The 26,382-nt window shown below is 56.0% G+C and overlaps 1 protein-coding gene across 4 annotated transcripts; it reads left to right on the top strand.

Annotated features, from left to right (window-relative positions):
* The first annotated feature begins 884 nt into the window (after positions 1 to 884).
* Positions 885 to 23,376, top strand: WDR4 (WDR4 tRNA N7-guanosine methyltransferase non-catalytic subunit). Of its 4 annotated transcripts, XM_025863515.2 has the most exons (11): positions 885 to 1,022; positions 2,962 to 3,027; positions 3,806 to 3,949; positions 8,048 to 8,204; positions 8,882 to 8,994; positions 11,222 to 11,282; positions 14,903 to 15,001; positions 16,748 to 16,812; positions 17,732 to 17,915; positions 18,835 to 18,904; positions 21,138 to 23,376. In XM_025863515.2, exons 1-11 carry the CDS (start codon positions 934 to 936, stop codon positions 21,317 to 21,319), a joined length of 1,230 nt encoding a protein of 409 aa, XP_025719300.1. In that variant the 5' UTR covers positions 885 to 933; the 3' UTR covers positions 21,320 to 23,376. The 4 variants fall into 4 exon arrangements, with proteins under 4 accessions (XP_025719300.1, XP_025719301.1, XP_025719303.1 ...); XM_025863516.2 differs by lacking the exon at positions 16,748 to 16,812 and having other exon boundaries at positions 17,757 to 17,915; XM_025863518.2 differs by lacking the exon at positions 885 to 1,022 and having other exon boundaries at positions 2,980 to 3,027; positions 3,806 to 3,897.
* Positions 23,377 to 26,382: the final 3,006 nt, after the last annotated feature.

Genomic DNA, 26,382 nt, shown 5'->3' with positions numbered 1-26,382 from the left:
GTGAGTGCATTGTGCCAGGGAATGGAAGGTTAGTTCTGGGTACAGGACAGAGAATGAAAGGGCCTGCTGGGGAAAGAGGCTGCGGAGTAGATGGGAGCCAGACCACAGGCAGTTCGCTAGAGCATGGTTAGGACTTGCGTCTTTGCCATGAAAGCAACGAGAAGCCACCTGTTGGTTTTAAGCAGGGGGATGCAATGATCAGATTTGTGTTCTGCAAGGATCTCTCTGGCTTCGGTGTGGCAAGCAGATCTGTGGGGGACAAGGGCAGCTGCGGGGATCAGCAAAGCTGCGGGACTGCTGTGGTTTGGATGGTGGCGGAGGCCACGGAGAAGGAGAGAAGGGGCGTGCAGCAGAGGGATTTAAGTGACTAGATGAACAGGATGGGGTGGGTGGGCGGCGTGTCTTGAGAAGTCATCTTGTTCGAACCCCATGAACAAAAGAACACGGGCAAAGAGCTATCCCTGCGGGTGGGAGAGACTTGGGGCGCCTGGGGCGGACCTCCGAGGGCAAGCTGCGGAGGCTCCCTTCCAGCGCCTGAGCTCTGAGCCACCCCGGACAGGTGCAGGGTCAACCCCACCCACCTCTTGCAGAAACGCTAAGAGCCCAGCAGGTACCAGCAGGACCACGTCGCCCAGCTGCAGCGGAGAAAGATCCAGAAGCGGCCCTGCCCAGTGTGGAGGAAAAGAGCAATGCTCAGCATGCGGTCCCACGTGGGCGAGTATTCCCACCGCACTAAACCGGCCACCCACGGAGAAGACGTCACCAAGAGGGCGAAGGTGCAAAGCACCTTCTGCGCATGTCCGGGGCCTCGGCCACCGTGGGGGCGGGCCGAGTGGCGTCACCTCGCGGCGCCTGCGCGCGACGTCACCGTGCGGCGCCGCCAGGAAGAGGGGCTCGGCGGTGCACGTGGTGGGAGGCGCGGCGGGCGGGGGCATGGCGGGTGCCGCGGGGCTGGCGCTGTGCGGGCAGGCGCTGGTGGTGCGGGGCGGCAGTCGGTTCCTGGCCACCTCCACTGCGAGCAGGTGAGGGGTCTGGGCCTGCAGCGGGAAGCCCAGGCTGCGGGCGCGCGTCGGGGCCTGGAGAAACAGATTCCCTCGCGCCGCCAGGGCGGAGCCCGCCCCGGGGAGACCCCCCCCCCCCGCCCGCCCCCCCCGCCGCCCTCTCCTCCTCGGCCGGGCCGCGTGCCCGCGCCTTCTCTCAAGACCCGACCCCGGCGCGCTCCTCGCCGGCGCCCGCGGGTCCCGCGTGCTCGGCCCGGTGGGTGCCGGGAGCTTCGGGACGGTCACGTGGGGAGACGCGGGCCAGGCCCCGGCCACCGCGCGGTCTCTGGGTCGGCGGCTACCCCCTCGGGGGCGCGGGGAGGAAGGCGGCCCCTGCCCTCGGGGAACGGGTTGGGCCTGAGTCCCGGGCGCACTTCCTCTCCGGGCGTGGCGCCTGCCCCCCCCCCCCCCCCCCCCCCCCCCCCCCCCCCCCGCCCTTGGGGTTACCCCCCCCCCCCCCCCCCCGTGCCCCTGCACAGGGTTCTCCTTTAGCTTTCCCCGGTTTCATGTTCTTTCTCACACAGCACTCTGGATTTTTAACAATAAGTGTTGATCGAATCGTCTTGGCCCATGGTCAGTTTCGGCCCCTTACTCCTTTCCCGGGTAGTTTGGATTCATACTTGAAACGGACCATGTGTCTGTCAAATGTAAATACACTCTCTGCTCTTTGCTCAAAGCTGGCTTTCAGAAATCCAACTCAGTGTTAGATTTAGTTTTCACAAAACATTTACTCACAAACTTGTATATTCCAGATTATTTTTAGAGGCTCATGGTATCTAACGCATGCCACTGGGAGACATGGGTTTATTAGACTTGATAATACATTTGATACAGATCGAATGTAATAAATCCATCATTTTTTTAAGATTCATTTTTATTTATTTGAGAGAGAGAGAGAGCATGAGCAGGGAGGAGAGGGAGAAGCAGACCCGCCGCTGAGCAAAGAGCCCCACTCAGGACTCCATCCCAGGATCCTGGGATCATGACCTGAGCTGAAGGCAGATGCTTCACCGACCGAGCCGCCCAGGTGCCCCCATCATTTTTTTTTTTTTTTAATATCATTCTCCTGTGTGCCTCTTGAGGAAATAGAATGGTGGTGGCAAAGTTTCTGACTCAGAACTACTCATTCCAACACCACAGTGTTCCTTGGGAAAAGAGTCTGAGCGCAGTTATTTTAAAGGCTAGGAGTTTGTACAAGATATCTGGTCTCTGCCAAGCACTGGAAGGGAGAAGATGGGCATAAACTGCAGAGAGCTTAGGGTCTGACTCCAGTACTGGCAGGTGCTTGGCAGCCATGGGAGCTTTCTTGGGTAGTTGAGACATTTTTAAATGGTGGCAGTTTTAAATTGGGATGCAGGAGCCTCACCAAAAAACATCAGAACATAATTTCTTCTTCTTTTTTTTTTAAAGATTTCATTTATTTATTTGACAGAGAGAGACATAGCGAGAGCAGGAACACAAGCAGGGGGAGTGGGAGAGGGAGAAGCAGGCTTCCCGCTGAGCAGGGAGCCCGATGCGGGGCTCGATCCCAGGACCCTGGAATCATGACCTGAGCCGAAGGCCGACGCTTAACGACTGAGCCACCCAGGCGCCCAGAACATCATTTCTTCTAACATAACCATCTTGCGTTGATTTTCTTGGGAGTAAAACATTATGTATTACTTCCTATTGAGTTTTTCTCATTTGTTTTACTTAACAGATTATCTGGTATGGAACCATGCCCGTTGTGTGTGGCAAATCTAAAAAAGATTAGGCAACTAAAGTTCCTTAGCCTTTCTTTGAAGTACTGTACCCAGACAATTTCTTGTCATGGATAAAACCCTTAATTTATTGAGTATGAGCATATTTGTGCTCCAGGAAAAAAAACCTCACATTTTTATTCATGAAGTGCGCCTTTTAAAATCTTTCTGTTTTTCCTTAGTGATGATGACGTCCTCTTCACGTATGATTGCAGCACTGCAGAAAAGAAGTTGCAAGAGAATAAAGGGTGAGATGATGGGGCAACCTCTTCAGGCCTGATCATGGTTGGACTAAGTGGGCCAGGGTAGCCTAAGAAGTAAATTGTTGTGTCATCAAGTAAGTTGCTTCTGCACCGAATTCTTCGTTTCTATTTATACTGTCCTGCGGATGAACCAGGACATCAGCAAAGAAACGTGGAACTAACTTTAAATTTGGCGTTAAGAATAGTAGGATTTTTCTGAATAATTCTAGTTTCTGTCAGTAACTAACTCTTGTGGGCATCTTGAAATAATGCAGTGTAACTTTAAATGCGTTGAAGTTAGCTTTAGTTAATTGAAAGATAAGGAAAGAGTGTGATAATTTTGTATGGTGCCTTTTTCTAGTAGAATTGGTCTTATGGTTCAGTTTTTTTAAATATGATTTAATCCTTGGGACGCCTGGGTGGCTCAGTCGATAAGCGTCTGCCTTCGGCTCAGGTCATGATCCCGGGGTCCTCGGATCGAGTCCCCCCCCCCCCCCCCCCGGAGGGGGGGGCGCTTGTGATCTCTGAGGGTCTTTCTGGCTCAGCTCTTTGGATTCTGGTGTGTGTGCTGAGAGATTTTTCTGTTCAGTTAGATTTATTCCTTAAAAATTACAGCTGTTTTGAACCTCTCCTTGTCTGCTTAATATGCGTTTGTATTCTGGCTACATGAACCTCATGCCATTCTCGGTCTTTGCTCATGTTGTAAATGAACAAGGCCAACCTGGAGGAATGCAGCCTTGTTGACTCGGGTGCTCCCTAATCGTCCTTGTGCTTTCTTTCTCAGGGAGGACGGGCAACCCGTGGATAAGGGGAGTGACATGATCCTGGCATCCACCTTCTCCAAGTCTGGCAGCTATTTTGCTTTAACTGATGACAGTAAGCGTCTGATTCTTTTCCGTACAAAACCATGGCAATGTCTGAGTGTCAGGTATGAAATGCTAACGTTGAATAATTACCATGTTGAACGCACAGCTTACACTTGCATGCCCGCAGCAGTGACAGTGATGTAGTGAACGAGCAACTAACACGTAGTCTCAGCCATGTGCCACGCACTGTTGTCAGTGCCTTACATGTGTTAACTGACTAAACCCTTGAAACAACCCTGTGTAAGGGGGCGGGGGTGTTGTTCTCACCCACATCCCTGGTGGGAGTCTGGAAGCTGATCCCGATTGGTCACCTCAGAGGGCAGAGCTGGCCCCTGCCCCTGGTCACTCTGGCTCCAGAGTCGGTGCCCTTGGCCACTATGCCACCCTGCTTTCCAGTGTTCCTCCAGCCTCGTGCTGGCAGAAATGAAGAAAATCAGCAGGCTTAGGAGAGGAGGTGGGTGATGCTGATACTAGGCCCTGGGCAGGTATAGATTTGTCTTACTCGGACAGTGTCCTGATAGTAAGTTCTTTATTTCCTCAAGCGGGTGAGGGCTGGAATTACGATGTCTGTGACCGGGATGGAAACACCCACATGGAGCAGAGTCAGCCTTCCCCTCATCCTTGCGTCCCTGAGGCTGCACGGCTTAACTGTCCCTAGAGAGTGAGAGAGAAGTACATGCAGGTTATAATGTTGATGTCTAACTACCTAAGAACCAAGGTTAAGGATTTCACTTTGTAGCTGGCTCACACCTGTATCGGGGAGAGGTATGCTTTTTGGATTCCTCTTGCATCTTATTTTCTAAGAGAAGAGTAAAAAGGCAAATTGCAGATGGCAGTCTATATTAGTATGTGCACCCCGCTAAGGGGTAGCACTTCATCCTGAACTTGGGACAAGGGGACACCACACAGCCTGCCAACAGGCCCCTGCATCCTGTGGTGGAGCTTGCACCTTGACTGAAGGACGAGCGCCCAGGGCTCGTGGCGGGGCTCTGGCCGTTCTCCGAGGGCTCCTGGCATTGTGCAGGATCTGGAAGGAGGAATCTAGACTTCTCTGGACTGTCAGCGCGTCCCTGTGGCTGTCAGGCTATCGGGGAATGCAGGGCAAGGCCTCTGGAGTGTAAGGCTCAGGATGGGTGTTCAGGCACAGAGCCCTGTGTGTATATGTCTGGTTCCTTCTGCATTGTGGTCTGTGGGTGTCTGAGGGGAAGATGCTGTGTTTTTGTTTGTTTTGTCTTTTGAAGGTGGCGTGTTGGCGATTGTCTTCACGTAGAGATCTAGGAACACTCAGGGTGGGCAGTTACACTTCAGCAAACAGTGGCTGGCCCTTGCATTTTTTTCCCTGTTTAATTGTATTTTTCGTCTTGGTTTTTACATTGATACCAGCAGAATAGCTTTGTGTCGGAAACCTCTGCGTTAGGTGTGCAGGGCCTCGTGTTGCCTGTGGGAGGTACGTTGCGCGTGTAGATGTTGCTGGCAGGACCCTGGATCACTCCCATCCCGTCTGTGTTAAGCCACTGAATGAAGGGGTTGGGCTGGATCACGTCACAGGTCTAGGGGCTGCCTTTCTCACATTGCCTTGTCCTGTGGATATATGCTGACCTCAACGTAAGATGCGCTGCTGCCTGGTCCAGTGGCCTTTAACGCTTGGCGGGAGGCACAGACAGATGGACCCCTTCCTCAGAAAGACACCCATCCTCCACGCATCTGATGTTCCGTTCAGTGTGGGGGTGTCCTGGGCTCCCGATATCCACATTTGACCAGGAGTTGCTCACAGCTCGGAGCTCCCCAGTGGCTTTAATGCTTCATCATGGAGGGTTTTAAGGAATAGCCCAGATGGAAATAGTGCGTAGCAATGATTGGTTTCAAGGTTTCAGTTTACAGTGACAGAGGCCCAGAACCAAGGCTAGGTTTTCTGAACTAAAAGTAGGACACTTGGGGTGACAATGATATTTTCTTTTGTGATGTGTGCGTTTATTAGTGAGAAATCTTACATAGGAAATCACACCAGTTCAGAAAATGCCTGTATTGAAATAATACACGTATGTGGAAAGACAGAGCCCCAGGAAATGAGATTGTTCTGCCCAAAGCTGCCTGGCTGCTGGAGGTGTGTGGTGTCGGGGAGCTTGTTATCCTCGGTGCTCTGCAGGGCCTGGTGGCCCATAGGCCCCTATGCACTGAGTTTGTTGAACAAGTGTGGCTCGTTGGAGGGGGGCTTGGGTGGGGGATTTTAGGGCTCAGCTACCTGACCAGCAGTGCGCTGCTTGGTGGTGGCAGAGGGGAGAGGGTCAGGCTGGCCCTGGGAGGCATGAGGATGGGAACGCTGGGCTGTGAACCCCGTGACTCTGGGGGGGGACGGGGGAGTGCAGATCCCGAAGAATGGTGAGGCCCACGCCTTCTGCTGGGGCGAAGTGGCCAGCCCAACTACTGTCCGGTCTCATGACCTGCCCGCCCACGTCTGTGACCTGACCCCTCAGACCCTCACCCCCACCTGCTCTGTTCAGCCAGGCAGCGTCCTAGAATCCTTGCCAGGACTGACTTGGCCCGAGAAGATTAAAGTTCCCCCACTGGCAGAAGACAAAGGGACAAGATTCTGGACTGGGCTGGGGCTGGGGGCGGGGGTGCCCGTGTGGGTCCACGCCCGATACTCGTGCGGGACTGGCCCAGGCCACTGTCTGGACTGGTGGCCACGTGGCGTGTGAGGGCCCATCTGAACACATGGTGGCATTTCAGGGACCGCGTGCTCGGAGAGTGGGGTAGTCTTGGCTGCAGCCCTGTGCTCTTCTGTTGTGTTCTCCAGGTTTATGTCCCTCCTGGTCGTCTTGTCCGCTGTCCACGGCTCAGGTATGCGCAGGAGGAGCTTCGGCCGCTGCGGGCGGCGGAGTCCTGGGTCGCGGCTGCCGGCCCTCAGCCCTGCGTTTTCTGTCCTTCTGCCCCTCTGCTCCCGAGAACCCGGGAGGTCTTTGTGCGGTCCTCGTGTTGGAGATGTGGCTTCTTCAAGCTCCAGTTTCTATTTACTGTGACGTGGGGGGGCCCCCAGCTGCAGGGGGCCGGGCGCCGTGTGCACAGACACTGACTGGCTCTTGTTGGAAAGTGAGTCCCCTTCTGCCCCCTCTGGTGACAGAGGAGGGCGAGGAGAGCCACAGAGTCAGGTAACGCAGACAAGCCTGGGGTTCGTGTGTGAAGCAGGGTCACGCATGGTATCTAGCGTGGGATGAAAAGTGCAGGGTCTTGCCTTGCGGAAAGCGCGTTCTGCTGTAGAGATGCCGGTAGCAAGGAGGTGAACCGTGAGAGCACCAGCGGCGGGAAGCTGCGTGGGCCCTGCTCCCCACCAGTAGTGAGACCCCGGAGGAGTAGGTGTGTGTGTGGCGGGAGCTGTAACTGTTTCTTAGGCCGGCGTGGTATGGAGCCAGCTGGCAGATGTGGCAGATCTTGTGAATCTGGACCGAGGGTTTGAATTCAGGAGTGTGGTAACTGTCACGTGGCCGGAGCTGGGACGCAGACGTCCCCAGCAGTGCATGCTGTTCGCAGCGGCTCGCCCTCCTCCGGAGTCGTCCCAGGGGAAGGGACGGCGAGTGCAGCTCCTGCCGACAGGTGTGTCGCCCCATCCTCAGGGGTGTTGTGCATGAGCAGCACGTGGGACTCCCGCTCGGCAGGGCCCCCCCCACCCCCCCTCCCCGGGCTGGGGCGTGGACTCTGCAGTCGTGGACGGGAAGAAGCTGCCCGGGTAGGAGGGCCCTACGTGGTGAGTGTGCTTCTGGTTCTGATCAGAGCACACTGGGTGTTTACGAAGCTGGCCATTTTCTTCCCCAGAATGCCCAGTAGAGGTGCCGGGGTCAAGAGGCAGTTCTCCCAACATTTTATCATGACAGTTTTCAAACATACAACAGATTTGAGAAGATGTCATACTGGACACCTAGATGTCCACCACCCGGATTCTGCTGTCACAAAAGCAAAGATATTCCAAAATAGAATTGGTTTAAGGCACTGGCTTTGTTTCTGTTCTCTTAATTGCTTTATGTTTTTGGCACTGCCTTTGGTGACCGGAAGGGGAGACAGGTGGTGTGGAGCTGACACACCAGCAGAAGGGCCAGCCTGCAGGTCTGTCGGCCCATCTCATGCTGACCTGGGCAAGCCGATGGTGGGTGTCTCTTGCCTTCCAGGACCGTGGTGAGGAGGTGCACGGCCCTGACGTTCATGGCCTCAGAGGAGAAGCTTTTGGTGGCCGACAAGTCTGGGGACGTTTATTCCTTTTCAGTGCTGGAGCCACAGGGATGCGGCAAGCTTGAGCTTGGGCACCTGTCGATGTTGTTGGATGTGGTACGTGGGTGATGGGCCTAATTAAGTCTGCTACAGTCAGCTGGGGGCAGGGGCAGGGGGTCTGATGGGGAGGTGAGGCCAGGGCTGTGATCCCAGCTGTCGGGGTTTGGGTTCTGTAGTAGGGACGGCTCTGCAGGTCTGTGAGCGGGAGTTCGTGAGAATGGAGTTCAGGATGGTGAGGCTGACGGTGAATGTCCCATGGGCCACTTAGGAGGTGGCGGGGTGGCTCTGGAAGTAAGGGATGGCCTGGGTTTGGGTGACGAGGTAGAGGAGGCGTGTGGGAAGGGCAGGCACCATCTCAAGGCCTAAGCTTGTCCTCGTGCTTTACGGGCCTCACTCAGTGTCCTTCCAGCCCGAGCCAGGAGCTGTTTCCCCCGAGAGGCTGGGTGAGGGCTGGGGTGGGACCCGACGAGAGGCCAGGATAACAAGGGAGGGGTTCTTGAAGGACAGCCCCCGAGGACTCCATGACTGGCTGGCCACGGGGACACTTAAAGGAGGAAGGAGAGGAAGGCGAGCAGGTGCTGGAGGCCGAGGGGTGGGGCTGCGTTTAGATGGGTGTCTGGACGAGGCTGTGGCACCGTGTAGACCTGGGGACGGGTCCTGAGGGGGTGGGGGGGGGGGGCCAGCTCTGGCCCCCCCCCCCCAGCAGGTCTGTCCTTTCTAACCCCCGTGTGCAGGCCGTGAGTCCCGACGACCGCTATGTCCTCACCGCCGACCGGGACGAGAAGATCCGGGTCAGCTGGGCCGCGGCGCCGCACAGCATCGAGTCCTTCTGCCTCGGGCACACAGAGTGAGTCCCCTTCCTGCCCGCCAGGAGGAAGCTCAGGCTCGAGGGACAGGTGGGCCGCTCAGCTTGGGCAGCCGGTGGTGAAGCCAGGGCTGCTTGCTCCCTGGCGAGGCCCCATTCGGTGCGGGCTTCTGCCCAGGGGCCGTCAGGACCTCCGCCTCCTCCTTCCCGTCCCTTCCCATGGGTTTCGGGGAGAGGTTTTCTTGTTGGCACTGAGGTCTGACACCCCAGGGCGTGGTCGCCACACACGGTGGTCGTGCTGCCCACGGGAGCCAGCGTAGGGCTCAGTGTGAGAGGCCTTCCCTCTAAGCCCGCCGCCTCCCGCCGTTAGCACTCACCAGTGGTTTCCGTGTTGGGCTCCGGGCGAGGGCTTGTTTCCAGAACACTCCTTCCTCAGCATAGACCCTGTCAGTGCCTACAGTGGTTAGCGGCCGGTAGGGGGGTGAGTGCCGGGGGGAACATACTTCGGTAATTTGAACGTCCAGGACTTATATTGCCTCCGAGCCTGGGCAGTGGTCCTTCCTTTATGACCTTTTTTCTGGCAAGTGAGCTCTCTTTCAGTAACTGAATTTTGATATTTTGCAAGGGAGGCATTTCTGAGGAACACTGCTCTTCTCGGGCTTCTTGGGCTCAAGGCTAATTACAGAGGAGAGGAGAAGCCTTTCGTTTCATTTGCTAAAATGTTTTAACACTGCATTATTGGAGGCAGTGGAACATACTGGAGAGACTTAATTTAATTCTGAGATTGCTCCTTTCCTTGGTTTTGAACGGAATGTAAAGTGATCTCTGAAGGTCGCTGGTGGTCTAGTTTGTAGCTCCGGACGGCTGATGGGGGCTTTGATTCAGCTCTCTAGTAATCCAGCATCCAGACTTATGACCTGTAAGCCCCGTGGCCCTCTCTCCAATGCTGTTTCTCACTGGGGTCTCCTGCTCCCCACCCACCCCCACCCGGCACACTCCTGTCTCAGGGCCTTTGCACGTGCTGTTCTTACTGATGGGCATGCTCTCCCCACAGGACGCTGCACTCTCTTCCACTTCTTCAGTGTCTGGCTAGATGCCACCTGCCTTCTCAGGAAGGCCCCCCCCTTGTCCCACCCTGCTCTCCTTTTCTCCTAGCCTGCACTGTCCAGACAGGAGTCCCGAGTCCTGAAGTCTGAAGTGAGATGTGCCGCGTACAAGACCTGATTTTGAAGATTTCATACAAAAAAAGCCACAAAAACAGCTTGTTACTAATTTTTCATTTAGGTTGTGTGTTAGATAGTAATATTCTGGATAAAGTTAAGGAAGAAGCGTGTCAGTTATTTTCATCTGTGTCTGTTTCTTAACGTGGTCACTTGCAAATGTAAACGGCATGGCCGGCACTGTGTTTATGTTGGGCGGCACCCTTCGAGGCCTCCGCTGGCCCGTCTCCTACCCGTGCCCTGGACAGCGGCCCTTGCAGCTGCGCCCAGTGCTGTCGCCAGCCCTCAGCACCCCTGGCAGGTAGTAGGTGCTCAGGAGGTAATTCCGTGAGTGAATAAGGAGTAAAAGTAGGTGTTTAAGAATCTCGTGTAAAATCTGTGGAAACTGGTTTCTCTCCTTCCTCTTGAGTCGTTGAGGTGACTCACGGCCTCTGTAACGGCCGTCCTGCGTCAGGGGACTGCTTGGGCCATCCGGTCACGGGCATCCCCGGGAGCCATGTGCTAGTGGTCACGTTATCATTGGGAGAGAAGCCGGGAAGGCTGCCCCCCTTGCGGGGCTAGAGGCTGGCTCATAGCCTGCGGTCCCCGGGTGGCCTTCTGGGGACCGCTGGGTGCGGGACTGCCCCGGGGTAAAGGACAGGAGGTCTGAGTCAGTCCGCTGGCCAGTGTTTCTGCTCGCCCTCCGCCCCTGCTCTGTCCTGCAGGTCTCCGCCTGAGGCTTCTTGTCGTCACGGACCTGCAGGGAAGGTCTTGGGCTGTGAGCAGGGCAGCTGGAGTGAGCAACACAGATGTTCATGGATCTTTCCAGTAGCGTGGCTGGGGCCCGCTCCTGCTTGGGGGTTGTGGCTGTTGGGGCCTGGAGAATGGCACGGTGTGCTCCTCATGCTTGCTCAGTGCTGTCTAGCTACACGTGGGAGCCATGGCAGTTTTTGTTGGGGGTCAGGGGTTTGGGGGGAGAAGGCTTCTCTCTGAGATGACAGATGGCCTAAGCAGACGTCACAGCAGCTCCCTGGAACTCGGCTCCCCCTTTGCTTCTCTTTGCCCTGTAGGTTTGTGAGCCGCATCTTCGTGGTGCCCGACCACCCCGAGCTGCTATTGTCCTCCTCTGGGGTAAGTGCTTCGCTCTGCCTTGTGCGCGTCTGGGTGCCTTTCAGCAGGGGAGCCACGTGGGGGGATGGGTCTGCCAGCCACGAGCTCTTTTGTTCCCAGTTGTGGTTCTTTGACTTGGTGGCTGTCCACTAGATGGTGCTTGTTTTCCGAATTTTGGAGCTGCCTGTGGCTGGCTTCTTGCTTAGGGCCGTCCATTCAGGAGCCACATCTGTAACAGCATCGTGATCTCTGTTTTAGCAGTCAGGTGGGAAGGTGGGAATACCCCTTCTGAATTCCAGGGGACCTGGGTTCTATCCAGTTACTGCTGTGCTTGCTCTTCACCCCAGGGCCTCTGATTGGTAACGAAAATTTCTATGTCCTGGCAGTTGGGGCTCGAAGCCTTGGTGGTTTAGTGATCAGAGACTTGGCTCTAAGGAATAATCTTTAAAAGGTTCATTAAACTGTAGTTTTTGCTAAAGCAAAGGGTTTGAATTACTCATGGTGTCTCATTTTTTTCTTTTTTTCTATAAGCTCTGTTCTGTTCCTCCTCCTGTCTTTCCTGCCCCTTAGTGTTCTATGGGACTCAGGTGCCTGGCAGTGGGAGGTGGGGGGGGGGGCTGCACGGGAGGCGCCTGAACCTCCTAAGAGTTAGGGTTTCTGGGTGGGAAGAGCGGCCTCCCTAGCGTCCCGCAGACATCTGGCCACTGTCTGTGTGTGTTTCGTGCCTTCGCCACGTTTGTGTGCTCACAGTTTCTGCTGTCCCGTGTCCTGTTCTTCACAGCAGTGCGTGGCCCTGCAATAGCAAACAAGAAAATAGATATGGCTGGAGTCCCCAGAGGTGGCCCGTTTTTGTGAATTTTGCTGTACCTATGCCTTCCAGTCTTTTTCATGATAAAAAAAAATATTCAAGCTGCTAGAAAAGTAAAATGAACACCTTTGATTTTAGCACTAGCTTGGCAAGTTCGGGCATTTTGCCTGTGATCTGTTTGAAGATGTAGGAGGGATAGTTCTTGAGCAGCGGGGGTGCGTTGCCCGCCGTGTGCCCCACACCTTGCAGAGTGTGCTTTTCATTTTCATTAGAAGCACTGTACTTGTAAAGTGAAATTCTGCTGTTAGGCCTACAGGAAAATGGCTGTGGCTCCCAACGCCCCTATAAGGTGAGCCCTTGGGCCTCACAGCCTTCTTAATGGCCGCCCCGTGTGTACAGAGAACTTGAGCAATCGAGAAACAGGAACATGCATTTTCTGTGTGCTCTCCCGCCCTCTATGTGCCTGTTGTCGCCTTTCCTGGTGGGCTGCACCTCCGGTAGCACCCCCACCCCCATATTCATATTCATCCTCTCTGTGTCCGTGTCTGTCTGTCTGTCTCTGTCTCTTCTGTGTTTCGGAGCAGTGCCTCTGAAGGTGGAGGGAGGGTGTTGTCATAAGGCTGCTGTCCTGGGTCCTGGAAGTGCCCTTTAACCCCAATGACTGGTGGGTGGGCAGGTAGGTATAGAGCTCAAGGTGAGAGTTCCTCCCAGGGATTTGGAAGGCGAGGGGCCGGTGTTTTCTCTGGTTGGTTTCTGTACTTGGCTTTCTCCCCACTTTCACTTGAAAAGTCTGAGGCCGTTCTGAGTTTGGGTCCTTTCGGTGGGATCCGTTCCCCCTTTCCTGGACATTTTGGGGGCCTTCTTGCTCCTGTGCTCTGAAGTTGGGGGAGATGGGGGCCGGGCGCTGGAGGCCAGCTTGCAAGGTCAGTGGCCCCTGCGATTCAAGGTTCTTGGTACCGGGGGTGTTCTCACTCGGGCGCTTCTCCTTGAATCTGTGTAGTGGGATGTTGGGCTCTGTTGGTTGCCTGCTTCTTTTTCTTTCCTCTGGCCTCTGTCTCATGTCCTACTTCTGCTTTTTGGAACAGCGTCCTGTGGGGATTTCATTTCTGCTGTTCCTGGTAATTGTTAGGAGCTTTTTCTTGTCCTCCGAGTGTCCTTTTCTTTTTTCTTTTTCTTTTTTAAGATTTATTTATGTGACAGAGAGACAGAGAGAGAACGCGCGAGCACAAGCAGGGGAGCGGCAGAGGGAGAGGGAGAGGCAGGCTCACCCGGCAGAGAGCCCCGTGCGGGGCTCGAGCCCAGGGTCCTGGCCCCGTTGGTGTTGGTCCTGAGTGCAGGATCTTCGACCTCCCTGAGCTCGTGTGTATGTTTCCTTGCCCCTGTGTGGCGTCCACCTTTCCTAGTGGAGGTTTCCTGCGGATGTCTGGTGGTTGCATCTGTCCATGTGTGATGGGGACAGGGTACTGACCAGCATGGTGGAGGCTGTCTCTGGGAGCCCAGGGTGTTGGAGTCGGGCACCCACAGGCCATCTGGACCAGCCCTTCTGGTGGCTACCTGGCTCAGTCTACACCTTTCTGGGCGTCGGGCCTGTCCCCATGTTCCGGGAGGTGACTGGGGAGGGCCGGTGGTGCCCCTTGGCAGGGATCTGGAGTCCCTAAGACTGCGGTCTCTCGCCCCCTGGCAGCAGACGGTGAACCCGCGGCTCTGCAAGCCGCAGGGGCGGGGAGTCCGGCCGCGCTGACTGCCCCCGGGGTGGCCATGCTGCCGCGGGCCTGCTGGGCCCGGCCGCTGTGTGGTGGCCGCCTGCGGCCCGGCCCCCCGCCTCCGTCTGCTCCCAGGCGGCCTTGCCTCCTCACGTCTCTGTCCTCAAGGCCTCACGCTTCGGGAACATCCCTTTCCCGTCCCTGCAGAGGGAGGTCGGGTCGGGGTGAGCGGGCCTTTGCCTCCGTGTTTGTCTGTAGCTTCCTGGCAGGTGTTCGTGCTCCTGCCCAGTACCCGCACACCCTGGCTCTTACACTTTGGGGGAATTGCTCTTCTTTTCTCCCAGTCATTTAGGAACTCCGCGTGGGCTGTGTCGATGCCGTCTCGTTGGTTTGCTCAGAATCTGGGCTTCACGTGCACATGGGCCTGTGCACGCCTGTTGTCAGTGATGGGCTCTGGTGCACGGGGTGGGGGTCCGCGGGATGGGGGTCCCCGGTGTGCCGGCCGAGCGGACGAGCCAGCTAGGCTCTGTTTCCCTCCCTGTGTGTCCTGAGTGTTTCCAGATACGCAGTTCTTTCTACGTCCTGTCCTTCTAGTGAGATCTGTGACGAGCAGTTGTTAATACGAGCTCTCTCGTGTTGATGCTTATTTTTGGAGCACTGAGGCTCTCGGTACACATGCCAGTTTCCTTATCTGCGCCAGTTGACAATCTCACGGGTAACAGGCGGACGCCCACTTTTCACCCCTTCCTGAACAGGGAAGCGGGACAGTTGTCGTGCTCAGCAGCCCCACCCACGTGTCTCCTGTGCAATGTGTGACCCTTGAAGCGTGCGTGTGTGTGCGCGCATGCCCACGCGCGTGTGTATCCTCCTGGCGCGAGTAGGGCAGCCGTGGTCTTTGACGTCCTACACGTGAATGAGGCAGGTTGTCTCATGTCTTCTGCCCGTTCTGCCGTGTGGGGGTCACGGGTGTTTTGCTAACGACTGGAGTGGCTGCACAGTCATCCCTCAGAACAGAGCGCTGTGGCGCTGGCTGCCGCTGAGCAGTATGCCAGCCCCTGCCGGAAGCCCCCACACTCAGAGGCTGGCCTGCCCCCCACGCACGCATGCTGACCTGTCTGCGCTGTGTGCAGGACCGCACCCTGAGGCTCTGGGAGTATCGGAGTGGCCAAGAGCTGCACTGCTGTCACCTGACCAGCCTGCGGGAGCCGGCGGAGCCGTGGGCCGACAAGGTAACATCACGCTTCTGTCTCGGGTTTGTTGGGGCTTATAGGGCACCTCTTCAGTCACTGGGATCCTGCGAACAAAACCACTTTTGTGCTGGAAACATTTTTTTGCCGTCAGCACAGACGTCTTCCAGCTTGGGAGAGATCGTGTACTTCAAACTCTAAAGGTGTTCAGTCCTGTAAGTGGGAAATAACTTCTGTCGCCTTATTTGTGTTTGGACAACCACGGTACAGAAATGCCTCCTCCAGTCCTGCTTGGAAATGGAAAAGAGAGTGGTGCTTGAGCAGAGAGCTTCTCCAGGGGTTTATAGCCAGTCAGGGAGCTGAGCGCCCTTCCTGCATTTCTCCCTTTGCCTGTCATGGGTCAATCTCGATGACCACTCTCTTACCCCTGGGACCCCACACCAGCCAGTGTGTCCCCAGGTCAGGTCACCTGGGCCTTTGATTGTGAGAGATTTTCCAGGGAAAATATCTGGGTTGCCTTTTGGGGGTACTCTGGATTCTGTCGCCGTGGACACCTAGCTCTGTGATGCTCCTGGGCTCATGCCCTGCACGGCTGAGGTCCAGGTTGGTCACCTGAGGATGGCCCCACCCGTTTTCCTATAGAGGCCCCCCTGGGCCTGGCAGGGAGGGAGCAGTCTGCTGACGTGGCTCTCCAGACCTGCAGAGCTGGCCCTCTCGGTGGTTTCTTGATGACCAGGTGTCCTCGCTGTTATCAGGGGAGCTTTGCATTTTCCCCGGGAGCCCCTGTGTGGCCCCTGGCCAGCCCGCAGGAGACCTGGGCCAGAGTTGAGGGGCTCATCTGCCTCATCCTCGGGTTGGCTGCTCTCTCTCCTCCCCCCTGAGACTGCTCTGTAGCCACTGCCCTTACTCGGCCTCAGAAGTGGGCAGGCCAGGCCCGACCATGGGCCAGAGCCTCAAGGACCCTGGGGCTGTGGCCACCCAGCCAAGTGGCTGCCTGGGCCCCCAGGTCAGCAGACTCTGCTGCTCCGGCTGCTGGCTCGCGGCGCCTCTTGCGTGGGTGTCTGCAGTCCTGCTGCTCCCCCACCCCGAGCCCATGGTGCAGGGATACCTGATTTGTTCTAGTAACTTTTTCACATTCATGCTCTCACTTAACCTCCTGGTGCTCAGGGATAGTGAGGTTGACTTTGGTCTCTTTCTCCGAGGTCGGGGTTGGGAGTGTGAGGCAGAGAGGGAACCATGAACCAGCAGGTGTCTGACCTCGGGCCTGGCACCCATAGGCTGCACGAGCTGTGGATGGCCCTGCCCCTTGGGTTCCTCGTTTCCTTCTCAGGAGCCCTCAGGGGCATGGCCCCTGCCCCTCGGGCTGGGCTTGGTGAACATCAGCCCCTTTCTCCCACTTCTCCTGACTGGCATCTGGATGGTCCCACTTCGGGATGTGTGGACTTTGCACACGTAATTGTGTCTTGTTAATGATCCCTTGGGTTCTTTGTCACCTCCTGTCCTTGCTTCTCGACCAGTCTGTTGGCTTTGGAGACATTGAGGGAAGGCCAGAGCCACAAGAGAGGCTTCTATCTGCCGTGGTATGTTGGAATTGTGAAACGGGTAGTTTGCTATGCTTTCTTTTCTCGGATTTCCAGAAAGTTCCAAGACTGGTTTCTTGTTTTCCTTCCTTGACCGTAGTGGCAGCTGTCAAGACCTTGCTGTGTCTGATCTCACTTTGAACAGAACAGTCCCGAGTCGGGTCCCTGACAGGCTAACGTGCTGTTATGTTACTGCTTTTCCTTGCAGAGGTTCGCCACATCCAGGATCACTTACTGGTGCCAGGAGGGCTGCGTGGCACTGCTGTGTGACTGGTGGGTGAGCTCACGTGCTGGCGGCTTTGCTTCAGGGTCCCACACACCTGCCGTATGGGAGGGAATAACATGGGTGGTTCCATTGACCCCGTGGGCTGTCTCCTTGTTGGGAGGCTTTAGACGCTTTTATTTGTACAACCTGTCCCTGCAGTGAGTTTCACTCTGGGAGGATGGCTGTTGCCTGAGGGGTGTGGGTTCCTTTCCTTAGAGTGGAGTGGCGCTCTTTTACTTGCTGTTTATATTCACTGGTCTCCAGTTGGTCTTTATGCACGATAAAGTCCCACCTGAGGGTGAGAGCAAAGTTGTAGAATACGCTTCAGTCAGCCCCACCCGAGGGCTGGTCCCGATAGAGCCCGCACACCTGACCTGGGGCAGGTCACAGTAGGACCCACCCGAGGGCTCGTGGTGTTGAGGAGGAGGATTTCGGGAGTGCATGCCACCCAGCGGGTTCTGGAGCGTTGTTTATGTGCTGGGTAGGTATCCGGTGTTTCTGCCCGTCTAGTTTGTCCTCACAGCAAGCCTGCAGAGGGCATCTTAGTTTGTTTTAAAATAAGGATGCAGGTTTAGAGCCAGGAGGCGCCTGCACCCAGTGCCCAGCGCCGTCTGCTACTGTAGCTGGGACAGTCCCCCCTCCCCCACGACTTGTTCCTTTGTCCTGTACCGGCTCCCTGTCATAGTGGGACCAGCTAACCTGGAGCTTACTGACTTAGACCTTTATATGATGTCTCGGTTCCTGTGGCTCTTGGGTTGGGTGTATCTGGCTGAGTCTCGTGGGCTTAGAGTCACGATGGTGGTGGTGGCTGGGTCTTGTGTTTGGGGCAGAGCCGGGCACAGTGCTGAGCTGCTCTCTGTTGTCCAGTGATACCCACATGGGCCTCGTGGTAGTTGTAATAATTTTTCTCTCTTTCTTTGCGGAAAGTATTCCTGTTGTGTACATCTTCCAGCTCGATGCCCACAGACAGCAGCTGGGTTACAGACAGCAGCTGGCTTTTCAGCACAGAGTGTGGGACATTGCTTTCGAGGAGGGCCAGGGACTGTGGGTCCTGCAGGACTGCCGGGAAGCCCCCCTTGCGCTCTGCAGGCCTGTGGACGGCTGGTGGCAGGTAAGACGTGTTGGGCCTCTGCTGCCCCTAAGCCTGGGGTGGGGGTGGGGGGGCAACAGCTGTGCCCACTTTCAGCTTGATCATGTCTTGGTGCTTGGGGCTGCGTCCTTGGGGGGTGGTGGCCAGAGGACTTGTGCCGGGGGTTCAGGGAGCAGGGGTGCCCGGCCAGCTCATCTAATGTCATGATGCTTGCAGTGTTTCTTTGCGGGATAGTCTCCCTCATAGGCCTATTTTTTCTTGTGATTGTCCTGGTCACACATCTTTTTAGCAGAGAAACCAGCAGTTGGTGTGATTTGGCTCTGTGTCCTTGACGTTGGTAGGCTTAGCATGGCCTTGTATCTGGGGCATGGAATCAGGAGTAGAGAGGCATGTGGGCTGTGGGCTGAGCGAGCCTCTCCTCCCTGGGTGACGTGCGAACCTTAACCCCTTCTCTGAGCTGCCTCCCCTGTCTGTAAAGCGGGGCTGTCCCCTGCCTGTCTGGGATCTCCTGCGACACTGGGGGGAGGGGATCCGATGAAGCCCACCAGAGCACTGTGCAGATTGTCTCGTCCTTTACACGTGCTCACTTGACTGAGGGCTTTGGTGGTGCCCCTGAACCTTTTGGGTATTTTTGTCTAAAAAGTAGTGGTGACCAGAATGCCACTAGGTGGTACGTGTCCCCTGTTGGGCTCCTCAGCCAATGGTACGAGGACGAGCCGGCGTGTGGACCCCTGGCAGCCCATACATCGTGGGTCTTTGTCATGACGTGATATGGTGACTGCTGTGTCTGTCGCAGCAGGATGGCTGGCCAGCTTTGCCTGGTGCTCCCGAGGGCCTGGCAGCCTGGACCACGCCCGGCAGGTCTGGGGTGCCTCTGGCGGCGGCGCTGGGGCTGTAGTCCTGTGTCTTTCTGATAAGCGTTTTCCGTTTGTCTTCTCAGGCTGTTCCTGAAAATGCCGCCTTAAAGAAGGTCTCCGCCTGTCTTCGGGGGAATTGGGCCATGCTGGAAGGTGAGTGTGTGCACGGCCTGCTTTTTGGGATGATGTCCAGAATTGGCCACGGACAGGGCCAGCTTACAGGATACCATACACAGTAGGAAGCCACTTCTGTGGGCGAGAGTCCAGGATGTGTGGCGTGTGCCTGTATCCCCGTCCACAAGGGCGGCAGCTGGTCGGGCACTGAGGAGCTGACCCGCACCTGGGCAGTCCGTGTCAGGATGATTGAGCTTCATGGGAACCAGGGTCAGAGTTGGAGTACTGTCCACCTCTCTGCCATCAGGGCTGTGTGTCGCAGGTCCCCTGGGAGGGGCTGGTAGTGGTGGGCCTCCAGGTGGAGTGGCAGAGCGATTCACGGGCCCTGGATATTGGCTCTGAGCAACCACACGTGTGTGTGTGGTTCCTGGCCACGAAGTCAGGTGTGGAGACAAACAGTGGACTGCCTGTGGGTCTCCGTGGGCCAGGGTGGGTCCCAGTAGGAACACCAGGCCAAGGGAAGAGGAGAGGCAGTAGTGGGAGGGCAGGACCCCTCCCCCGCCCCCCGCCGCCTTGTGGTGCTGCAGTCTGTGAGGGTGGCCAGGCGATCAGAGCCACGTGGTCCTGGTCAGCGGAAGGGCCTAAGGTGAGCGCTGGGTGCTGCCCTCACTTAGTCCTCCTGTCTGAGAACGTCAGAATGAGGAGATCTTGCTCCATTTTCTTTTTCTTAAAAGATTTTATTTGAGAGAGCGAGTGAGTGCACGAGAGAGAGAGCATGAAGGGGGAGGCAGAGGGAGAAGCAGGCTCCCCGCTGAGCAGGGAGCCCGATGCGGGGCTTGATCCCAGGACCCTGGGACCATGACCCGAGCTGAAGGCAGACGCTTAACCGTCTGAACCACCCAGGTGCTCCGACCTCATTCCATTTGTCTCGGTAGAGGAAGGCAAACCTTTAGTTACGCAGCCTCTAGCGACCCCGTGATGCTCTTCTTGGGCAGATTTTTGAAGCATCTGTCAGAAGGATGAATGGTGACCCAGCATTGGGAGTCAGACTCCTTCATTTAAGTACACAAATTATTGTCCAGAAGACATCTTTCAAAAGTATTCCCCAGGGAGAAGTCAGAGTTCCTCGGAATTCAGGACATTCAAACATAAATTCCGTTTCTGTTGACAACTAGCAGTGATCTAAACGTCTCATGGAAGGCATTCTCGAGGTGATTTGTTGGTTCTGAGTTCCAGGGTTAATTTCCTTCCTTTTAGGGTGGAGGGACTAGGGCGGTGACAGGGCTCCGTCCTCCCCAGCACTGTATGCATTTGCTTCAGCAACACTGTCGAATGGATCCATGGCAGGACTGTGTCAGGGACACTAGTGAGCCTGCTCCCCACCTGGCACATGCCGTCCTCCCTGCCGGGGCCTGGGGCCAGCATGCCTTGCTGTGGATTCCCCGGGAGGGCCAGCCCGGGGCAGGCTTAGCTTCCCTGAGCTTCTGCAGATAAAACAGCCCGTTCACAGCGCAGGGGTGGGGGAAGGTGCAGGGGGAGAGAGCGTGGGGAAGGCGGGCCAGCTGAGCTTGAAAGTCATAGGAGGGGTAGGGAAGCCGGAGCGAGTGGGAGGTCACCGTGCAGGGCACAGGCGGGCACATTGCCGATGGTCCCTGTGGAGTTTCTGGCCAGGTTGAGGTCGATCCCGTGGGGCTGGTCTGTGGTCATCATGCCCCTGAACTCTTGACATTTAGATCAATCCTCATCTGTTACATTGCTGGGTAACAAGTAACCTGCCCTCAGTGGGTGAAAACAACGCCACTTTTTATCTCGCTGTTTCTGTGGGTCCTGAGGCTTAGTGTCCCAGCGCAGTCCTGAGAGGACCACTTCCCCGGGGGTGAGGTCTGATTCCAGGTGCACGAGCAGTTGTTGGCGGCGTGCTGGTCCCTGCAGGCTGCTGGGCCGAGGGCCTCACTCCCTTGCTGGCTGTTGGCCGGAGGCCGCCCTCAGTCCCCAGCACAAGGGCCCCTGTGGGGCGGCTCTCAGCGTGGGGGCAGCTCCACCAGCACGACCGTGCAGGCCACAGCCCTTGTGCCTCGTCTCCCAGCGGTGACCCGGCTCTGGTGTGTTAGAAGCAGTTTTAGGTCCGGCTGCGTGACCACCAGGAGATGGGCCTCGCGGGCGCGCCTCGGAACGGGCGGTGCAAGTCTCCCGGGAGCCCCCGCCGGCCCGGGTCCCGCCGGCCCACTGGTTCCCGTCCTACCTGGGTTCTGTCCTCGTTCCTCTCGTGCAGGTGTGGCCGGCGTGGACGTGGGCTTCAGCGGTCTCTACAAGGCCACCTTTGACAACGTGACGGCCTACCTGAGGAAGAAGGAGGAGAGGCTGCAGAAGCGGCGGCAGAACCCGCCCCCGGGGCCCAATGGGCAGGCCAAGAAGACGAAGCCAGGGGAGGCGTCCCTGAGGTGCTCGTCCTAGCTGCGCCGAGTGCGCTCGCCCCCTCCCGGCCGGAGGCCCCCTTTAGGAGGCAGAAGGGGGATGTCGCTTCCGACCCACGCTTGGTGACAGTCCGGTCCGCACCAGCTCAGCACACACGTGGGCCGTCCCGGAGAACGGGTGGGTGTCCTGGGCTCTAGAACTTTCTTCCACTGTGCAGAGGCTCCCCTGCCTGGCGTCTTGGGCGCCCCCTGGCTGAAGGGAAGCCATGCTGCGTGTGACTCAGCTAGAGAAACTACAAGTGAGTAGTGCAAGTGCCTGGAAGCACTGTTTCTTCATGTTGGAGGAAATCGGAACACGCTGTGGTGGCTGTCGGTGTTGCACTGTTCCCGTAACGCTGGACGCCTTTTCCTCCGGCAAGATGTACATGCCGAACATGTTTGTGGCAGTGTGATAGACACGCTCTGTCCCCGGGTCTCCCTCTGGACGGTGTCCTGCGCTGTCCGACACGGGGGCCGCTGGCCATGGGGTGGAGGACTCCGTTCCTCCGTCAGCACCTGTGTTGCCCCCGTGCTGGCTCCCTGCGTGGCGAGAGGTGCCCGCTCAAGAAGTGCGGCTGCTGCCGATGTGATGCGGGCTCGGTGGGGGCGCAGGGCCCAGCCTCGGCTTCTTTCGGGGTGTGCGAGGACCCGGGAGCCCTGGCTGTAACGGAGTTCTGCAGGGAAATGGTCGAGGCCGTCACGCGCGGGTGTGATTTTCCTGTGAGCTCCGTGCACACGATGCAGACACCGGGGGTGTCAAGCGAATTCTAATCACTGCTCAATAAAGATGAGCTCGTGCAGCTTCTGGACACGTGTAGCCCCAGCATCGGGAACTGATTTCAAAATACACTGAGCAAAACCGTTTTTGATGCGTGCACTGTTTGTGACTGAAACGTTGACCCCCTAAAATGGAGAAGCATTTCTTTGGTGGTTGGGCTTCGTAGTTGCCTCTGCTGCTTTGGTTATCTGTGCTTCTGCCCGCTTCCCAGTGAGTGGTCTCGAATACGGGAAACCCGTGTGTGTCCGCGATGACCTCGGTGAGGGGTTTTTTGGGATACGAGAAACAAATGCTTTTGTGTATCAGAAGTGAGAATGCTTTAGCTTTTCCTAAGTGCCTTGTTTTGCTGTACACATCGATCCGAAAACAGTGCTGTGTTTGAACTGCTCAGGGTCCCTTCCCACAAGGGCAGAAGTGTTTTGTTCAAGGAGCAGAGGGGGTGTGCCTGGGGCAGGACGGGGTGCTGGGGCCCACCCAGGTCCTCCTGGTAGGAACCTCGTTAGCACTGCCCTGGGCACAGGCAGAGTTCTCTTTGACAATCTGCTTTGAAATTCTTGGCTTTAGGAGAAACTTAGGTTTGGTCTTTTTGGTGTCTTGTAAAGTGGCCTGCAGGCCTGGTTTTGTACGGCCTATGAGCTTGGAATGGCTTTTATGTTTTTAAATGGTTGAAAACAAATCAAAAGAAAAAAAGTATTTCACGGTGTGTGACAGTCATATGCAATTCAAATTCCAGTGTCCTTAAATAAAATTTTAGTGGGACACAGCCAGCCTGTTTGTTAGGTACCATCTCCGTCTGTTTTGTGCTCTAGCAGCAGAGTGGGCCAGTTGCCACAGAGACCAAATGGCCGGCAGAGTCCAAGGTATTTATGCTCTAGCTCTCACGGAGAAGTTTGTCAATCCTTCCTTAAGATCCCTTTTAAATATGTGTAGTGTGTTTTTTTTTTTTTTTAGGATTCTATGTATTTATTTGAAAGAGAGAGACACAGCGAGAGAGGGAACACAAGCAGGGGGGCTGTGAGAGGGAGAAGCAGGCCTCCCGCTAAGCAGGGACCCCAATGCAGGGCTCGATCCCAGGACCCTGGGATCATGACTTGAGCCGAAGGCAGATGCTTAACGACTGAGCCACCCAGGCGCCCCATTAAAAGACAGAACAAACCCTATTCTTCTGTGTTCACGTTGATCTTCTTTCTCACCAAACGTTCATTCGTGTTCTCTGCGGGCAGATGTCTTTGTAAAACAGGGCCAGGTTGGGAGGGGTCCCTGGGTCTCCTGGCTGGAGCTGGGGGGTGTGTAAGGCGGGTCCTCTTGCACTTAATGGTGAGACTCAAACATGCCTATCAGTACGAGGCTGTGCCGAGCAGCCCATCAGGATCAGAACGGAGTAGGAGGGGGACCACGGGCATCACCATCTTTCCTGTGGTTGCTTTCAAATTGCTTTCGTTCTTTTTTTTTTTTAAGATTTTATTTATCTGACAGAGGGACACAGCCAGAGAGGGAACACAAGCAGGGGGAGTGGGAGAGGGAGAAGCAGGCTTCCCGCGGAGCAGGGAGCCCGATGCGGGGCTCGATCCCAGGACCCTGGGACCATGACCTGAGCCGAAGGCAGACGCTCAACGACTGAGCCACCCAGGCGCCCCTGAATTGCTTTCATTCTTGTCACGGTCACACGTGCACGTGATGGAGACCGAACTCTCTTGGCCAACCAGTTGTGACAGTGACCCGCTCTGTGCCCTTCTCCCCATCCCCATTCTGTCTCCCACCTGCTGCTTTCAGCTCGTTTCTCGTGTTCATCGTGGTACAGCCCACGTCCTCCGCGAGCCCCAGGACTGCTGACAGCAGAGATCACGCCGGCCGATGGGCCGTGCTCTGTTGGCCCGTCGGCGCCTCTGTCCTGTCTGTCTCAGGGCACGCCGACTCGGGCCCGGCCGCAGGCGGGGGTGGGAGGAGGGAGCACGGCACCCCCTGCCACCGCAGCAGCCTTCCCGGGGGGCGGCACCTGTTTGGGGCAGAAGTGGCCTCCTGGTCCCGAAACCCTGTCCATGCCTCTGGGATGAGTCCCTCCCTAAGGTGAGGGAGCCGTGTTCTCGGGGACCCTGACTGGTAACTAGTCCATACCCGGAGGCCCCCAGCTGCCTCAGACGTTTTTTTTTTCGGTTGGTCGCTCTGAACCCCGACCTGTGATGACCGCTCGCTGTGTTTGGAGGCTTTTACGTCTCATGCCCACTTTCTCCCGTGACTGACTCGCTGAGCTCAAAGCAGAGCCTTTTGTTTGTGGTTTCATAGCTGCTGACCAGCTATGGGAGCCAAGGATTGAGCTTCCTCACACACCTCTTTATTTAATTTTACTTACCTCCTATTTTCCGTTTTTTCTTCGTTTTTGTGTGTTTTACATTTTGGGGAGATTCCTTGGGTCTGTTTCAATTCATTTATTTAGTTTTTGAAAGATTTTAAGTGAGCTCTATGCCCAACATGGGGCTCGAACTTATAACTCTGAGATCAAGAGTCACACGCTCTACCGACTGAACTGGCCAGGTGCCCTCCAGCACATGTGTTGACTTAAAAACTCTGGTTGTCGTGGGGCGCTTGGGTGGCTCACTCAGTTGGATAAGCATCCGACTTTTGATTTCGGCTCCTGTCACGATCTTGGGGTCGTGAGATGGAGCCCCGTGTCGGGCTCTGTGCTCAGCAGGGAGTCTGCTTGAGATTCTCTCTCTCCCTGTCCCTCTGCCCCTCCAGTCGCACGCGCCTGCATGCGTGAGCACTCACGTGTGTGCACCCTCTCTAAATAAATAAAATCTTTTAAAATCTGGTTGTCCTGTTTCTTAATTTTCAGCATGTTCTTGGTCTGCATGCATTTTGATGTAGCTACAGCTGGAAGGTGCATGTAGAATGCACCAACTAGACGGCCACCAGCTGAATGCACGTGTGTGCCGTGCCCACCAGAAACAGCTGAGGGGCACCTCCCCCTACTCCCCCAGGCCAGGCCAGCAGGCGGCTTGCCTTGTGTTGCTTCAGGCCACTTTGGCTCAGCTCCTCTGGTGACAGTCATCTGCACTGGGGCTTCAGGTGCTAGATGGTTCGCTCTAGTTGCGTAGTGTTCCCACAGCAGCATGTCCGTTCTGTCAGTGCGCTTTGGAATAGTTTCCAGATTTTGGCTGCGGTGAACATTCTGGTCCTTAATATGTAAACATTTCTGTTAGGTACCTACTGAGGAGAACTGCTGGCTCTTAGTTCTGTAGATGTTTCGTCTCGATGGTACTGCCTGGCCTTGTTACTTCAGACCCTCCGCTGTGGACTGTAAAATTCGGTGCGTTCTCAACACTCAGCATTTGGGTGGTGGTGGTGTTCAATTTTGCAAAGGCACAAACTCGGGAGTTATGGCCCTGGGGTGTGGGAGCCGGTGAAGCTGCCCACCTCGCGTCCAGACTGGAATTTGATCTTGTTCTCTGCAAGGGCACCTTAAAGAAACGCTTGGATCCCCCGCTCTGGGGGGCTGTCAGCCACAGGCGATGAGGATGCTCAAGCAGCCCGTGAAGAGGCTGACAGGGCCAAGGAGCCGAGGTCTCTTGCTAGTAGCCAGCATCGACTGGCCGGCCTGAGCGAGCCGTTCCGGAGGCGCCTCGCTCTGATGCCGATCTAGAACGCTGTTGAGTTTCCTACGGCACTTGCCTGAACCCTGGATGTGTTGACATATGTTTTTCTAACTTCCCTTGTGATTTCTTTGATCTGCGGATTATTTGGAAGTGTCGTTGAGTTTTATAAACATTGAATTTTTCCGGATTTTTGTTGTTACGGATTTCTTGTTTTAATTCCATTGTGGTCTCAGAGTATACTTTGATATCACTCCTTTTAGATTCGTTGAGCCTTGTATGCCATACGGCACGGTGGTTATCACGCACATACTTGACAGGCGTGCGTGTTCTGTAGTTGTTGGCCGGAGGGTGCTCACGTGGCGTGGTTGGGTCCAGTTGGTGATGGTCTTGGTTGTCCTTAGCTGGACGAACACTGTCGTCCTCCGGATTTTTGTGCTCTTCTATCGATTACTGAAATCCGTATTTAAATGTTAAGTGTGGGTTTGTCTAGTTTTCTGTGTCCCACTGGGTTTTGCCTCATATATTTAAAAATTCTGACATTAGTGCCTCCTCACGGAGGAATGTGACATCATCTTGTTGAACGACCTCTTCACGGTTATGAAACGTCCCTTTTCATCCCTAGGTCTGTCTTGTTCTCAGGTTTGGATGATTGATGCTAACACAGACGCACATTTCGTCAGTGAGTGTTAGTGG

This window comes from Callorhinus ursinus, unplaced genomic scaffold (assembly GCF_003265705.2).
Source record: "Callorhinus ursinus isolate GAN/ISIS: 27379988/994484 unplaced genomic scaffold, GSC_fseal_2.0 scaffold75, whole genome shotgun sequence".
Classification (NCBI taxonomy): domain Eukaryota; kingdom Metazoa; phylum Chordata; class Mammalia; order Carnivora; family Otariidae; genus Callorhinus; species Callorhinus ursinus.
This window is presented reverse-complemented; position numbering and strand designations above follow the sequence as displayed.

Coding starts and splice junctions, on each gene's coding strand:
- WDR4 (XM_025863515.2), top strand. CDS start 934: ATGGCGGGTGCCGCGGGGCTGGCGCTGTGCGGGCAGGCGCTGGTGGTG. Junction 17,916..18,834: donor CTGTGGACGGCTGGTGGCAG/GTAAGACGTGTT, acceptor TTGTCTTCTCAG/GCTGTTCCTGAAAATGCCGC. Junction 18,905..21,137: donor GAATTGGGCCATGCTGGAAG/GTGAGTGTGTGC, acceptor CCTCTCGTGCAG/GTGTGGCCGGCGTGGACGTG.